Source organism: Pleurodeles waltl, chromosome 6 (assembly GCF_031143425.1).
Source record: "Pleurodeles waltl isolate 20211129_DDA chromosome 6, aPleWal1.hap1.20221129, whole genome shotgun sequence".
NCBI lineage: Eukaryota > Metazoa > Chordata > Amphibia > Caudata > Salamandridae > Pleurodeles > Pleurodeles waltl.
In genome coordinates this window covers 1,187,346,976-1,187,364,243 of record NC_090445.1, presented here as the reverse complement: position 1 = coordinate 1,187,364,243, position 17,268 = coordinate 1,187,346,976, and the positions used below count along the sequence as shown (strand labels likewise).

Here is a 17,268-nt window from a genome sequence, read left to right as displayed (position 1 = left end):
GGTAAAGTTGGATTTAATATTACTATTTTAGAAATGCCACTTTTAGAAAGTGGGCATTTCTCTGCACTTAAATCCATCTGTGCCTTACAATGCACTTCTTGCTGGGTTCATTTGACCGCTGCCTTGTACATTCATTCAGACACAGCCCAAAAAGGATACTCAACCTCACTTGCACACATATGCATTTTGAATGGGTCTTCCTGCACAGGGAGGGTGGAAGGCCTGACAATTTCATGTCAGAGGACAGTAGCCTGGCCTCACACAAAGGATTGCTACACCCCGTACTGGGACCCTGGCAGACAGAATTGAACTGAAAGGGGACCTTGTGCACTTCTAAGCCACTCTTTGAAGTCTCCCCCACTTCAAAAGCACATTTGAGTATTTAACCAGGGCCTCTGCCCCTACCAACTCAGACACTTCCTGGAGAAGAGAACCTGAAACAGAACTTGCATCCTGCCAAGAAGAACTGCCTGGCTGCCCAAAGGACTCACCTGGCTACTTTCTGTGAAGGACTGCTGCCTTGCTGTTGCCCTGCTGCCTTGCTGCTCTCTGGCTGTGGTCAGAAGTGCTCTCCAAGGGCTTGGATAGAGCTTGCCTCCTGTTCCCTGAAGTCCCAGGACCAAAAAGGCTTCATCTCTACTAGAAGGACTCCTTGTGCTGCGAAAATTGATGCACAGCCTGCCAGAAATGACGCACTGCCTGCGCCACAGTGGAAAATTCACTGCACGTCGAACCGGAATGACGCAGCCCGACTTTGCAATGAGAAGATCGATGCAGCCCCAGCGTAGAGACCGGAAATTCGACGCACAGCCCACTGGATCGACGCACAGCTGAGCCGGAGCGATGCAGCCCGACTTCCAGAGAGGAATCGACGCAGCGCCTGCCGTGCGGTAGAAATTTCCACACAACGACGACTGGATCGACGCAGCCTCTGTGACTTCGCTCTCTCAGCGTCGTAAATCCACGCATCGTCCCCGGGGCATCTGAAAACCCTGCAACCCGAAGAGGATCCACGACCGAGCGCCGAAAATCGATGCACAGCCATCCCTGCGTGAAAACTAAACTACGCGTCGCCGTGTGTGACCCACGCATCTCCTTCTCTGCAGTTCTTTGTGGAGATTATGCATGCCAACCAGGTACTTTTTGCATGAAATAGACATTTATTGCTTTTAAAAGATTTAAGACAATTTATATCACTTTTACAGTGATAAATCAACATATACTTATTGCATTTTAATCATTTTGACCTGCATCTTTTTTTGTGGTGCTATACTGTGTTTTTGCATGATTTATAGCACAAATACTTTACACATTGCATTCTAAGTTAAGTCTGACTGCTCAGTGCCAAGCTATCAGAGGGTGGGCACAGGATAATTTGGATTGTGTGTGACTTACCCTGACTAGAGTGAGGGTCCTTGCTTGGACAGGGGGTAACCTGACTGCCAACCAAAGACCCCATTTCTAACAAGTACATAAAGGCATCTATCTAAGATGCAGATCGTATGCAGATGAGGATGGGTCATATCCATTCATTTGATGCTCTTGAATGTCGAAATGTTGTTTAATTATGTAAATGTGCACGGCCAAATTATGTTCCATTGTCAATTTCCGCTGTCATTTGTATAGCAATGTTTTTAAATGTATGGTTGAGCAAAATTATGTTTGCAATTACTTTTTATATTCAAGTCAGCAATCAGCTTGGAATTCACTTTTGACTATTTTTAATTTTTATAATTGATATATATAATTTGTGGCATGTAAATCTCTATAGTTTATTTGGGTTTGCATAAATCCTGATACCTTTTAGCTCCTTCAGTTGAACCAAGTACTATGATAAGTTAACAAAACAACTGTCATTACTCTCCTTTTACATTTAAACTTACCAGTTTTGTTGACAAAGAGCCTTTGATGATTGTGGTAATTTTCAGCAGATTGTCATGATCTAATTTCAGTAATGCCGACCTTGTTCTAAGATTCATTCTTATTGATACTTCCTCGTGCATGTCGTTTTTCTGCAAGAAACACAAATGTGAGCATCGCATCGGTAGTGTCTCTTTTGTAATCAAAACATGGAAAATGTAAAAATGTATGTAGAGGGGCTAAAGAGTGAGTGTGGTTAGAATGTATATGAGATTGTGTCAAAACTGTTTTAGACGTACCAAATTCATTGCAATGCGCGTCAATTTCTCTTGAAATTTTAGAGGGGCACATAACAGTTCAAACCTAAACAATAACTGCAAAACAATTGCCGTGCAGTATTAAAGAGTCTTTAGGTAAAGTCCTGCACACCTTCGTAAAGCAACAGCAGAGTTACAAGGTGGCAATGTCACAAAGTTGAAGCATGTTTGGACAATCACATATGTTTATGTTGTTTTGCATAGCGCCACATACCACTAGGACCACGGAAGTTAAGTGACTCGTGAACACTTTAAAGTTTGTGATCAAGAAATGGATGTTTCTTCAGCCCTAAGAAGTGTGCAGTTTTGCAGTTTCTGATTTTGACTTTCTTTGAATTTCAAAATGTACACATTTTCTCTTATTAGACCAACAGAGGTTAAAACCAATTAAGATTGAAAAAAGACTACATAAGAGGTAAAGGTATTTACCTTGTATATTTAACCTGTATTCAGTATGTTTAATATCCGCCCATTGCCCCCTCTAGACCTTCTTGACTTCCCATGACAGAGGGTGGAGTAATTGGCCAATTGAACGATGGTTAATGGAATGACCTTCAGAGGCTCTTAGGAATTCTCTTGATGCAGAAGGCAGGAATGTAAGCGGAGAAGAAGAAAGGGTCAATGCAGGACCAGATATTGTGGATTGGTCAGGAGACTACCAGGGTCCAGTTCGTGACACTAGACTAAAATATACCTTTTCTCCACTTTTCAGTAAAGTAGCATTAATTAAGAAACTTGTGGAAACAGAATCCCCTCTTCAACTACATTCAGTACTGCACGCAACTTAAAGATATTTTTCCAAGTGTCTCTTGACGGGAACAGAGCCTAACTAAAAATCAGCTCTAGACAGGGTCCGGTAATATTATTTTTGACTTGTGCAGTCATCTCACAGAAGCATCACAGCTTCTGTCCTTTGCGTGAAATTTCCAGAAAAGCCCGTGTTTGATTTGTCTTTGTGAAAAAGAGCGGCTGGAAAAAGATTTGGCCTGTAAGGCAATCGGGCTGTACCAGGTGAGATGGTCTGAGAGGTCGATGCAGGGGCAGTTGGCTGTTTGTGTCCCTGTTTTGTGATTTGCTGGATTGGGGTTTGCTGTTGATTTCCTGATATTAAAATTAACATTGCCTACAGCAAGCTTAAATTCATGCAGTCTTCCATACTTTGCAAAACATATATATGTAGCTTGCTCAAGTTCATAACAGTTTGCAAACACGGGGCACTTTTTTTTTAGCTAATTCACTAATGGAGAGCCACTTTTATTTTGGTGCCCTGGCCTATTTTCTGTCCCAGTCCGATCCTGAACTGCACAGATGAAACTGTGTATTTTTAAAAGCCCTGGTTGCTCTGGAAACTTGAAAGCAAAGCCTTTGTAAATGACACATTACACTATGGTCGAAATATGGCTCTACAAAAATATCAAACCCAAAATATCAACAACCTCTATAACACACAGCCATACATCACCTGTGATGAAGCGGAAAATGAAGGTTTTACATTTATTAACACGTAAACGTAGTGTGAAATAATCATGTGTGACTTTAACCGAACTAATAAAGATTGTACGGGGACAAAATGTGCCCTCAGAGTAGTTTGCCAACATTTATAAGCGTGCTTTATATAACGTGGTGTATTAGAATTGCACTAATCCGACATAATCATAAACGTGTGCTATGATTTGCTTGTTTGAAATGCTTTAGCTTAGCATAACTTTAGCGGAGGCTTTGGCCTAGTTGCCTGGTCTCACGGTTTAGATGCTCTTATTTTTCCAATGTGCTAATAAACGTGTATTTTTGCTTGAAGCTGTACTTTTCCACTGAGACCGTTCACATGCTTATCTTAAGGTTTCGTGCCAGCCTGGCATATTTTCTCTTTACTCCAAGGTCGATTTGCAGGTGCGGACAATGGAGGCTCTGAAAGTGAGCTAATTGGTATAAAATGTTGCAACTTGCGTACCCATCTCCAAGGATAATGTATGCTTAAGTAAAAGCTTGAGAACTGTCGTTTTTGATTGGACAATTTGAAGCTAACCTATGAACCCTCCAATGGAAGACCCTACTGGATTTGAACTATTGTCTATAAAACCCAGGTGCACGAGAAGAAGGTAGCCATTGCGCTATTATCCGCCATTACCAGCTCGATACCCGCCATTTTGCAGACTTCGTAGCTATTATGGCCCACTTTGCTGCGACGCCATTTTGAAAGAGACTTTGATGCTTTCTCTAATCGAGAGAAAGAGACTTTAATGATTCTGGCCCTAGAGACTTTAACTTTGATCCCTTGCATGAAGTAGTAGTTTTACCTTGCCGCCGTGAGGCAATTGCCCCGTCCACCCCTGCCCCTTTGCCCGTCCTATGCTGATCGAAACGGTACCCATGCTGACCGAAGAACGGTACCTGTGAGACGAAGACTTCCTTGTATGCTGATCGTAATTGGTAAATATGAAAGGAAATTGTAAAATTGCATTGTGTTTCCTTTAGGTAACCAACTGCTGATTTTTGACAAGATCCTTAGTTAGGAGTTTTCTAAATTAATGTTGCTAAATTGTTTTTGCATGAAGTCCCACATGCCGATGCTAATTTGAGGTTAGATGAGGATTCCTTTTGTCGCACGATGCAATTTGAGATCTTGTTATGCTGACTAAATGTATGCAATTAGTTCATTACAGATTATCGTACTAGTGATTTGCATTGCTATTATCGAATGCCTTGTGATTCAAATGCTACATAGATTGCACTTGTTTCGCCGTTATGGACAGCTATTAATGTTCATATATGTTTATCATTTAGTGTTGAGACACATCTACATTGTGCTAGCTTTGTTAATATAGGGAAATAAAATTCACTAACTTTGAATAAACTGGTGTGATTATTCCTGACTGAAAGGTCGGGGTTCGCCGAAATGTATTCTGGATTAATTGTTAAGTGTTATGTTGATCAAGGTATTGCTTATGTTCGTTATTGATTATTGATTTGATGCAATTGATCGATTAAGAGTACGGAGAGTCCCACTTAGTCAAAAGATTCATCGGCCTAAAGAGCGTCCGAACACAGGTAAAATTATTAGTACGGACCGCTCTATCAGTAGATGGTAGCAGAGGACGGTTACGTCTTTTGGGACCCTGTACTCTTAAAGTACATGGTGTTGAATTAACGGTTACGCATTTTGAGACCCCATTCGAGAAGTTGAATTAGATTTTTCTTGGGTAAAATAGATTGACAGAATGATGATGGGCTAGGTCCACCGCGACTTTCCCGGGATCTCGGAGCTTGCGAATGGAGAGAATGGAGGTGTGGAATCGGCGTTGGCGGTACTAGTGATGGTATGAGTGAAGTTAGGGTTTTGCGCTTGCACAGCTTATTGCCGCAGGGTGTGTGAAAAGGTTGCGAGGATTTTTTTCTTTTTTAGAGGATAGCGGAGGTGCGACTCCGAGTGTAGAGTAGGGAAGTCGTCGAACTTCATGTGCGTGTGGCGCTTTGTGCATAAAAAGGTCCACGTGGTTGTTGTTGTTGAGACGGGCCCTGCGAGGTCAAGAGACTCCGGAGTATGTTGATCTATGTTGTGGTCTGGGCGGTTTAGTAGGTTGATCGGGCGTGGTCAACGAGTCGGTACGTGTGTAAGGGAGTGAAAGAAACTTCGACTTCGGGCTTTGACAAGATTCTAAGTGCACTAGAACAGATCATTGACAAGAGTAGGTCTGCGGGTCAGATTTGCTTGCGAACGTGGGGACCGAGAAAGACCGAATAACTGCCGAGGCTAGTGAAAAGTCCCTAAGGTCCTGAAGCGATTGTGTTACCCTTCCTGTAGTAAACCGACAGATCTGTTTTATTTTTGGTAGCTCGCGATACATGCAAGAAGTTGTTACGAGAGGAGGTGAGTGAAGGAAGACTAGCCGCGAGGCTTTGTCAGCCGCAGTGGGTGTGAGTGTGACGTCACTAGGAGCCGCGCTGGGATAGGTTGGTTGTAGAGAAGGGTCGCGCACGGATTGGACGCAGTCCGTGGGACTCGATTGGAAGGGGAAAGGCAAGCGAAGAGTATTCTGGGAATTAAAGTCACCTATTGATTACAAACTTTGTGAAATAAAAGACGAGAAAATGAAATTCTTTAAAGCATTCAGGAGCGCGATGAAGGGGGAGTCTTACATTAAAGCGAGCGTAGGAGAGGGAACGCCACCCGAGGGTACACCAGCTTACATTGTAATGGAAGAGAAGGGGGTAGCTCCGTGTCTTTGGCTAAAGCAATGGCACAAACTGACAGAGAAACATGGGAGCGTAGCGTTCCCGATACATGGGACATTCAATATAAGGATCCAAGAGAATTTGAGATTCACGATGTACGACATGAAGGTGCCTCCAAGGCCAGCCCAGTTTGAGGCTCTAGCAATTTGGGAACTAATGGCCAGACAGCAACAGCAAAAGAAGTTCGAGACCAGGATGAGAAAGGTAGAAAAGACACTAGCGGATGCTAGGTGGGATAATGCACAGAAGGTGTGGAGGTCAGATGTATTGCAGGGGATAAAATTGTTTCCCGCAATTACTAAGGAAGAAGAGGAGACAGGTAAGAAAGCTACCTGTAAGATAGACAGGAAGTGTTCCAAGGATAGAGAGGACGAGGAAAAGTTGAGAAGAGAAGAGGAGTTAGAGGATGAGGAGTTAATAATGCAATTGCTGAACGACCGTCCACCACCTTATGCGGAGAATGGACAAGGTCCAAGTACCAGTTCTGCCCCTCCGGCACCGGTGCAGAACGGTGAAACCCAGAGTTCAGGAGCGTCATCGGGATCTAAGGACCCGAGTTTATTGTTCACCCCGCAGATACCGCAGGTTAGGAGAATATATCCAGATGTGCCCATGCTGAAACCAGCAGAAAATTATCAGCCGCAGATCCCAGGGTACTACAGCAGTGATAACAGTGCAGGAATGATTATAGATCCAACCGTAAGGGGAGGACAGAATGGTCACAACCAGACATTGACACAAGCTGAATCAACCCAGTTTTTGATGCCCCAAAAGCAGATGCAGGGGGGAAACGCACATGCTCAGATGACGGGGAGTCAGATGGGCATGCCGACAATGATGACCCATGGTGTGGGAATGAACATGCCTCAGAACATGGGTAATGGACAAAACCCAGATGCGATATCGCTACCCATTACTGTAGGTCCACCGGTACCTTTGTATAGTCAGCCTAACTTAGGTATGAGCGGTCAGGGATCAATGCTGCAGAACGGGACAGAAAGAAGGTGCATAGAAAACACTCCAGGGATAACTCCGATAGCGGCTCAGCCGAATGGATCTGGGTCCTTGATGGAGTTTAGTCCCATATGTGCTCAGTCAACACTGGTGAGGTCGAGTCCCCCACTGATAATACCTCTAACATCGAACACTGAAAAGCTGCCGCAACCATCAATGGCAGTCGATGTGAATGCTACGCTGATGGGGTTGAATGCGCAACAGCTGACACAGTGGTTCAACAGTCTGAATTCTACACAAAGCTCAGCCAGTGGGAAGGGAGAAGATTATATGAATAGGATGAGGTTGAACATGGAAGCACAAGAATTGGTGGAAGGGACTATGGGTGTGAATAGATTAGAGTCCTACTAGGAAGAGGAGCTGAGGTATCTATGTCCAAAGATTACGAAGGAAGTGAACAAGGTACATAAAAGCTTGCAGGAAATAGCTGACAAAAACGGGGTTGACATAGACAAGACAAAACACTTGAGCAGAAGCTACAGGTTGGATTTTGGGGCCACAGATTTTGAACACATGAGGTCAGCAGGCATGAAGGCGCACCTTAGAGAATTGTTGCAGAGTGCACAAGTGTGGAGGTGTTTAGACAAGTGGGAAAGCAGGTGGGTAAAGAGAAAGGAAAAGAGGAGGGACAGTGCTACAGAGCATAATGAGAAAAGACCACAAAGCAGCGAGACAGTAACCATGTTACCAATGAGGGAGACAGCAGGAGGAAAATTAATACATGTACCATGGCACAGAAGTGACATTCAGTCTTTTAAAGACGATTTTCCCAAACTGAGAGAGAAGCCGATTGAATGGTATCAGCAGACTGACAGGTTTGTGAAGCTTGCAAAGTGTCTTTGGGAAGATCTAAACACTCTCTTTGAGATTGTGGTTCCGGCAGATTTGTGGGAGGATTGCAAAAGAGCGGTAGGTTGGCCGACAAGTGAACCAGAGAGAGACAGGGAGACGGGTGCACCATCACCTATGGTGATGAGCTTGTACTATAAGGTGATTGAGCATTTGAAGACGAAGGTACCCGCGAAAAATGTGGATTGGCAGAAGATTGATCGAACTGCCCAAGAGGCTAAAGAATCGATTCACAGTTACTATGAGAGGTTGTTGAAGGCGTTCAAGAACTACAGTGGCACAGAAACAATGGAGGCGAAGGACATGCTTCATTTTGTGTTTAGATTTGTGGAAGGGCTGAGGCCAGAGATAAGTCAGATGATAAAGTCGCATTTGATTTGCTGGCAGTCTAAACCGATTGACGAAGTCTTGAATTATGCGAAATACTGTAGCGACGAAATTGAGGTGAAACAGAAAAGGCTGAAAGAGAAGGTGATGATGATGCAGCTTAAGGCAGCTCAGACAGGTCTGCAAGGTTTGCAAGGGATGCAAGGGTTCCAACAGCAGGTACCGCAACCGCAGCCGCAGTTGCAGGGAAACATGGCGTTTCAGCCACAGGCCAGAGGCAGAGGCAGAGGAGGTTTTGTGAATAATGGTCCGGATTTGAACACTGTTGTGACGGGTGTGCAGGCAATGAAGAAAGTGATGCCGTGTCACGTGTGCGGAATAGTAAGTCATTGGAAACGCGAGTGCCCGATGGTGGTGCAGGAAGGTGCAGGTGCAGGTGCAGGTGTTGGTCAGCAAAACAATGATGTCAATGCATTTCAGACAATGAAGGGACCGAAAATGAGAGGTCCAAACCCAAATTTTCAGACTGTAAATCAGTTGCAGGGATTACAACCTATGCAGCCGCAGCAGATGCAGATGCCCCGTATGCAGATGACGCAAATGCAGCCAATGCAACAGCAGTTACCCATGGTACCTAATCAGCAAATGCAAATACCATTGGCACCAATGAGTCAGCAGCAAGTGATGGTTCCTCCACAGGTCTCGGGTCAGGTAATGAGTACAAATGGCACCGTACAACAGTTCCCATTACACAGTGAGAGTGGAATAAACAATGTATGGGAGAGTGAAAGTTCAGAAGGAGATTGTGTGCTTGCAGCATCCTTGGAAGTTGATCAAAAGGGTCCGTACGTAGAGGGAAGAGTAATGGGTCATCGTGTCTCGTTCTTGGTTGACACGGGAGCCACACGTTCAACTGTTAAGAGCAGTGAAGTACCAAATTTGCCATTCTCAGTGAGGACAGTTCAAGTGGTGGGAGTAGCAAACAGACATCTGACGAACCCAATAACAGATCCGGTACCAGTCAGCATCGGTAACTATCAAGGGGTACATCAGTTTGTGGTATGTGACTCAAGCCCGATAGCACTATTAGGGAGAGACCTATTGTGCAAATTGGGTTGTTCGATCATGTGTTCGAACGAAGGAATAACAATACAGACGAGCAGTGATGGGGAAGAAGAGGACAGTGTAGAGGGGGATGAGATGGAAACTGTAGATGAAGAGTATCCTCTGATTTGTCTTTTCCCGATGATGACTGAAGAGGATATTCCAGCCGAGTTACGGGAAACAGTCGGAAAGGAAGTGTGGGACATGACAGGGAAAGAGGTGGGATTGATGAAAGGAGTGGAACCAGTGAAAGTGACTGTAAAGCCCAATGCAATATTTCCCCAGACCCCACAATACCACATGGCACAAGACACCCTCATGAAAGTTGCCCAACTTATTGACGAATTTGTAAAACAGGGAGTACTGAAAGAAGTGTTAAGCAGTCCATGTAATTCACCAATAATGGGACTAATAAAGCCGAGTGGAAAGGTCCGACTCGTGCAGGACTTGAGGAAAATAAATGACATCATAGTCAAATGCTGCCCAGTAGTACCAAATCCAGCTGTGATAATGTTCCAGGTCCCTTGCGATGCCGAGTGGTTCTCAGTCATCGATTTGTCACAAGCGTTCTTCTCGGTGCCTCTTCATGAGGACAGCCAATTTCTCTTTTGTTTTAAATTCCTAGACAGAGTGTACAGTTGGTGTCGAATTCCTCAAGGGTTTTCTGAGTCACCGTCAATCTTCAATCAGATTCTAAAGAAAGACTTGGAAGCATTAGAATTGCCATTCGAGTCAACTCTAGTACAGTACATTGATGACTTACTGGTTGCATCAAAGACAGAAAGTGGCTGCATAGCCGATACCATTGCTCTGTTGAATCATTTGGGAAGGAATGGACATAAAGTGTCTCCTTCCAAATTGCAGTTCTGTCAGAAGAAAGTGAAATACTTGGGTCACCAGATAGAGAAAGGGTCACGGAGAATAATGAAGGAAAGAATAACGAGTATACTCCAAATGAGTCCACCAAAGACAAGGAAGGAGGTGAGGAAGTTTTTGGGAATGGTGGGCTACTGTCGCCAGTGGATTCCCAACTTCTCAACTCTAGCAAAGCCTTTACTGAAATTGACCCAGAAGGATGCCTTGGATCAAATTGAGCTGAAAGGAGATGAGATGGATGCTTTTGTTGAACTGAAAGAATGCATGTGCAGGGCTCCAGCTTTAGGTATGCCTGATTACACAAAGCCTTTCGCATTGTTTTGTCATGAACGTGATGCATGTTCTTTGTCTGTCCTGACCCAAGCCCATGGTGGCGTAAACAGGCCAGTAGCGTATTTTTCAGCTACTTTGGATCCGGTCGCAGCAGCACTCCCAGGGTGTTTGCGCGCCGTAGCAGCAGTTGGTATCAGCCTCACTCAGAGTGAAGGAATAGTGATGGGACACCCAGTAACAGTCATGGTCCCTCACTCAGTTGAGATACTTTTGACCCGCTCCCGAACGCAGCACATGACTGGAGCAAGACTCACAAGGTATGAAACGATAATTCTGGGCTCACCGAACGTGCAGCTGAAAAGGTGCACTACGTTGAATCCAGCAACCTTGCTCCCTGGAGAGAATGCCGAAATTGAGAACGCTGAAGACGTCGAGCATGACTGCCTTCAGGTGACTGAATTTTGCACAAAACCTCGACCGGACATTAAGGATACTAAGCTTGATGAAAATGATCAAATTCTTTTTGTTGATGGTTCATGTCTAGGAGACGGGATGGGGATTTTGAAAGCAGGATACGCTGTATGTACTGTAACAGGGGTCTTGGAAGCGGGATGGCTTCAAGGAGTCTATTCTGCACAAGTAGCAGAACTTGTAGCCCTTACCAGAGCATGTCAACTGTCTGCATTGATGAAAGTCACCATTTACACTGATAGTCAATACGGGTTTGGGATTGTGCATGACTTTGGACAACTATGGTCCCAGAGAGGTTTCCTGACTTCTTCAGGATCCCCAGTGAAGAACGGGGAGAGGATAAGGGAATTGTTACACGCCATTCAAGTGCCAGCCGAAGTTGCAGTGGTAAAGTGCAGTGCTCACACGAAAGGACAGGACTATGTTTCTCTGGGAAATGCATATGCGGATCAAGTCGCAAGATTTTGTGCCTTGAACTGTATATTACTCAGGGATGATTGGAATTCGATAAGTGAGCCAGAACTCGAACCAGCTGAAGCATTTGCCCTGAAGGTCGTAGACACAATAGATGAATTAAAAGCATTACAGAATAGCGTCAGAGAGGATGAAAGAGATTCCTGGATTAAATCACAATGTATAAAGAGACCAGACGAGTTATGGGTTTCACATGAGGGAAAATTTGTTTTGCCAAACAGTCTCTTATCACAGCTCGCGCGGTTCTATCATGGGCAAGCTCACCTAGGGAGAGATGCCATGATAAGATTGTTCAAAACTGATTGGTTTAACCCCAGATTTCGTCAAGCTGCAGAAGCAGTTTGCCATTGATGTGTCACTTGCCAGCAGATGAACCCAGGAAAGGGAACAGTTGTGAACGCGAGCCACATTGGTAGGGCAAGCAGGCCTTTTAGTCGTATGCAGATGGACTTCATTGAGATGCCTGTGCATGGGGGTCTGAAATACGTGTTGGTGATTGTGTGCATTTTTAGTCACTGGATTGAGGCATACCCCACACGTAGAAATGACAGCCTTACAGTTGCCAAGCTATTGTTAAGAGAGTTAATACCACGTTTCGGATTCCCGATCTCTTTAGAATCAGATAGGGGAAGTCACTTCAATAACGAGGTGATAAAGTTACTTTGCGAAGCGCTGAACATTGAGCAAAAGCTGCATTGTAGCTATCGCCCTGAAGCCTCAGGACTGGTGGAGCAGATGAATGGTACACTGAAATCAAGAATGGCGAAAATATGTGCATCGACAAATTTGAAATGGCCTGACGCATTGCCCTTAGTGCTAATGTCAATGAGAAACACCCCTGATAGAAAGACTGGATTGTCTCCGCACGAAATTCTCATGGGCAGGGCTATGAGACTTCCTGCAGTTCCCGTAAACGCGCTTTTGAATATTACAGATGATATGGTGTTAGACTACTGCAAGGGTCTAGCTGACGTGGTTCGCTCTTTCTCTCACCAGGTGGAAGCGACCACCTTGCCACTGATCCAAGGTCCAGGACACGCACTGAAAGCAGGTGACTGGGTCGTGGTAAAGAAGCACGTGAGAAAGTCGTGTCTGGAACCCCGTTGGAAAGGCCCTTTCCAAGTGATCCTGACGACAACTACAGCTGTGAAGTGTGCGGGGGTTCCCAACTGGATTCACGCCAGTCACACAAAGAAGGTGTTGTGTCCCACAGATGAGGAAGTTGAAGCGCTGAAACTACCAGTGCCTGACAAAGCAGTGCTAAGTGCTGAGACAGAGCAAAACCGAACTGAAAGCGAACAGGCAGAAACGGGAGAGAGAGAGATATTCTCTGACGACGAAGAGACCAACTCGCTTGGGGGAGACCAAGGAGAAAGTTCAGACAGTGACGAAGCAGCTGAAGGTGACAAAGAACCTGAAGCAGCTGAGGGTAGCAAAGAGCCTGAAGCAGCTGAAGGTGACAAAGCACCTGAAGCAGCTGAAAGTGATAAAGAGCCTGACGAAAATAACGGTGACGAAGGGCTCGAGAAAGGTGAAAAAGCAGGAGAGCCTGATCAGAGGAGGGCTTTCCCAGAAGCAGATGATACAGAAAAGGAAAAAGAGAACGTGATTGATTCCCCAGGAGGAGGGGACAAGGCAGAACAGAACGAAAAAGTTCAAGCTTCCACAGAAAAGATCGCAGGTCCATCAAATGGACACGGTGCAAAGAGGAGACTAAGGGCCTCATTATGACCCTGGCGGGCGGCGGAGGCCGCCCGCCAGGATCCCGCCCTCCAAATTACCGCGCCGCGGTCAAAAGACCGCGGCGGGTATTACGAGTTTTCCCCTGGGCTGGCGGGCGGTTCCAGTTAAACCGCCCGCCAGCCCAGGGGAAAACGACCTTCCCACGAGGATGCCGGCTCGTAATCGAGCCGGCGGAGTGGGAAGGTGCGACGGGTGCTACTGCACCCGTCGCGTATTTCACTGTCTGCAAAGCAGACAGTGAAATACATTTTGGGGCCCTCTTACGGGGGCCCCTGCCGTGCCCATGCCATTGGCATGGGCACGGCAGGGGCCCCCAGGGGCCCCGCGACCCCCCCTACCGCCATCCTGTTCATGGCGGCTTTCCCGCCATGAACTGGATGGCGGTAGGGGGGGTCAGAATCCTCATGGCTGCGGAGCGCGCTCCGCAGCCATGGAGGATTCCAAAGAGCAGCGGAAAGTCAGCGGGAGACCGCTGACTTTCCGCTTCTGACCGCGGCTGAACCGCCGCGGTCAGAATGCTCATTGGAGCACCGCCAGCCTGTCGGCGGTGCTCCCGTGGTCGGTGGCCCTGGCGGCCACCGGCCGCCAGGGTCAGAATGACCCTCTAAGTATATCACCAATAAAAGAAAGGACTAAAGAAAGTTTGAACGACGGGGAAAGGCCAAAAGTGAAAGAGAAAAGAAAGGAAGTGACTGTTGTGGAACAATCCTCAAGTGAAGAAAAAGACTTGACAAAAGAGGAAAGTACCAGCGAAGCAGAATCAAAAAGAGAAGCAAAATTGAAAAGGAAAAGGATACCAAACAGGAGGTATTCCGGTCCTGAATGGGCATATGTAGCCAATGACGATTGGACTGACGAGTTTGTATCTCTAAGCATCGAGAACGAAGAAGAAGAAGAGATACCAATAGAAAAGAAAAGTTTTATGGACTCTGTCGATTGAAAGGGCAATAAATGATATTGCTTGCTACAATATAACGTGAAACAAACAACCAGCTGAGACATTGCTAAACCGGATGAGACATTTGCTAAACCGATAAAGACTGAGTTATTGCCGAATTGAGACAAATGCTGCTAACCGATAAGTGACTGGCCTCCTGAAGAAGACGGTGTGAACATTGTGCTCGCTCAGCTTTGTAACTGAATTGCTAAATAGTTTCTTTTACAGGTGCTTCCAGCTCTCTGATTCTACAGGTGCTTCCAGCTCTCTGATTCTACACAGATCATGACGCAAAACAATAGAAAGAAATATTGTAAATATGTGTGTATAGGCTTGATAATTGCATGCGTACTAATAATAATGGCAATAGTGCTTGGAATGCATGGAAAGGGTGAGGATGAGAGAATAGATGCTTCTACTCTTGCTCCTGTTACTGTCACTGAACTAACCGCATTGAAAAGACTAGCATTAGATGAGAGGCTCTTGCATGATAAGAAAGAGCTTTCGTATAACGTTTTCTATCGCTTGCTAACAGAATATGTTGAGACAATGGATGCGAAAGATTGTTATGTGTATACACAGATACCGACATCAGTAAAGGAAGGGGTGACATATCACCACATGCCTCTTACATACGGGATTACATGTAGTATAGTAATGTCTAGGTTTTATGGTCAAACTAACATACAGTATTTTTACTCAAATTATGATGTTACCTTTGCATATGTTCCTATAATAGCACAGCTAAGCCAGATTGCTAAAGATTGGGATGCTAAAATAATGAGGGAATTTTTTGAGCCAATGCAACCTTTTGAAACGGCTCACGCTCATAGGGAAAACCTTACCTGCTCGCTCTCTGCAGTAGAAATAAGCTTTTTAGATCGCACAGATGATAGAAGGGCACAAATGAATGCGAAATTAGAAAAAGAGCTACATAAGAGGACTTCAGTAGATAATTATGATTTTGCTGCAATAAAAACACAAGGGAAAATAGCTTTAGATGCTTGGCATGTAGGGAAATTTTGTATATATCGAGGTGAATCTTATTATGATAACATTTTTGTAGGAGCGAGTGAGTGTAAACATAAGTTTATTTTTAAGGCCAAATGGACATTCATGATGAACGGACTTGACCCTGTCATTCCAGGTGTATATTACATTTGTGGATATAATGCTATTATCGTCTTCCAAAGGGATGGTGGGGGAGATGTTATTTAGGTATAGTGTTCCCAAAGGTTTATCAACTGGATGACCTATCGATGATTCAAAAGACATCTGGATCTCATCGTATCCAGAAAAGAGAGACCGCAGCTGCTGTGGTAGGAGATATATTTGGAGCCATGATCCCTTCATTGGGAGTTGTGTTGAATTCCATCAAAATAAGAAAGTTGTCTACTATCGTGGATAACATGTTGACAAAGTTTTCAGGTGCTATAATCCTGATAGATGCTGAACTTGCAGCGGAAAGAGCTATGACTCTTCAAAATAGGCTTACTTTAGACATTCTTTTGGCAAAGGATGGCGGCGTTTGCAAAATGCTTGGTACACGACACTGTTGTACTTATATTCCAGACAATAGTGTGAAAATTAAAACTATGCTTGCTAATCTAACAAAAGAGAGTGCAGATTTGAAGGAACTGAAAGAACCAGGAGTGTGGGAGAAGGTTGGAAAAGGACTTGCTTCAGTGGGACATTGGATTGGGGGAATTTGGAATGTTATATTGCTAAAAATAATAGAGGGGATATTAATAGTGATAATTTGTATATTTGGAATTTGGGGAATAAAAAGGGGAATAATAATGATTATGGAAAGAATTAAGAGAAGAAAAGAAGAGAAAATTATGAAAAGAATGGCAGAAGAATACAAGGCGCAAACTAGGGGAATTAAAAGGAAAAGGGAACTGACAGAATTTTAATGGAATAAAATTTGTGGGCGTGGTTTGGTGTGATGACTAGTAGTCATCAGAGGAGGGATTGATGAAGCGGAAAATGAAGGTTTTACATTTATTAACACGTAAACGTAGTGTGAAATAATCATGTGTGACTTTAACCGAACTAATAAAGATTGTACGGGGACAAAATGTGCCCTCAGAGTAGTTTGCCAACATTTATAAGCGTGCTTTATATAACGTGGTGTATTAGAATTGCACTAATCCGACATAATCATAAACGTGTGCTATGATTTGCTTGTTTGAAATGCTTTAGCTTAGCATAACTTTAGCGGAGGCTTTGGCCTAGTTGCCTGGTCTCACGGTTTAGATGCTCGTATTTTTCCAATGTGCTAATAAACGTGTATTTTTGCATGAAGCTGTACTTTTCCACTGAGACCGTTCACATGCTTATCTTAAGGTTTCGTGCCAGCCTGGCATATTTTCTCTTTACTCCAAGGTCGATTTGCAGGTGCGGACAATGGAGGCTCTGAAAGTGAGCTAATTGGTATAAAATGTTGCAACTTGCGTACCCATCTCCAAGGATAATGTATGCTTAAGTAAAAGCTTGAGAACTGTCGTTTTTGATTGGACAATTTGAAGCTAACCTATGAACCCTCCAATGGAAGACCCTACTGGATTTGAACTATTGTCTATAAAACCCAGGTGCACGAGAAGAAGGTAGCCATTGCGCTATTATCCGCCATTACCAGCTCGATACCCGCCATTTTGCAGACTTCGTAGCTATTATGGCCCACTTTGCTGCGACGCCATTTTGAAAGAGACTTTGATGCTTTCTCTAATCGAGAGAAAGAGACTTTAATGATTCTGGCCCTAGAGACTTTAACTTTGATCCCTTGCA

General features: G+C 44.5%; 1 protein-coding gene across 1 annotated transcript in view; it reads right to left on the bottom strand.

Annotated features, from left to right (window-relative positions):
* The window catches only part of LOC138300730 (uncharacterized), a 1,597,374-nt gene that overhangs the window by 330,905 nt on the left and 1,249,201 nt on the right, over positions 1 to 17,268 (bottom strand). Inside the window, exon 15 of the mRNA XM_069240438.1 lies at positions 1,884 to 2,012. Coding sequence (XP_069096539.1) covers positions 1,884 to 2,012 — 129 coding nt within the window. The remainder of the gene's footprint in view (positions 1 to 1,883; positions 2,013 to 17,268) is intronic.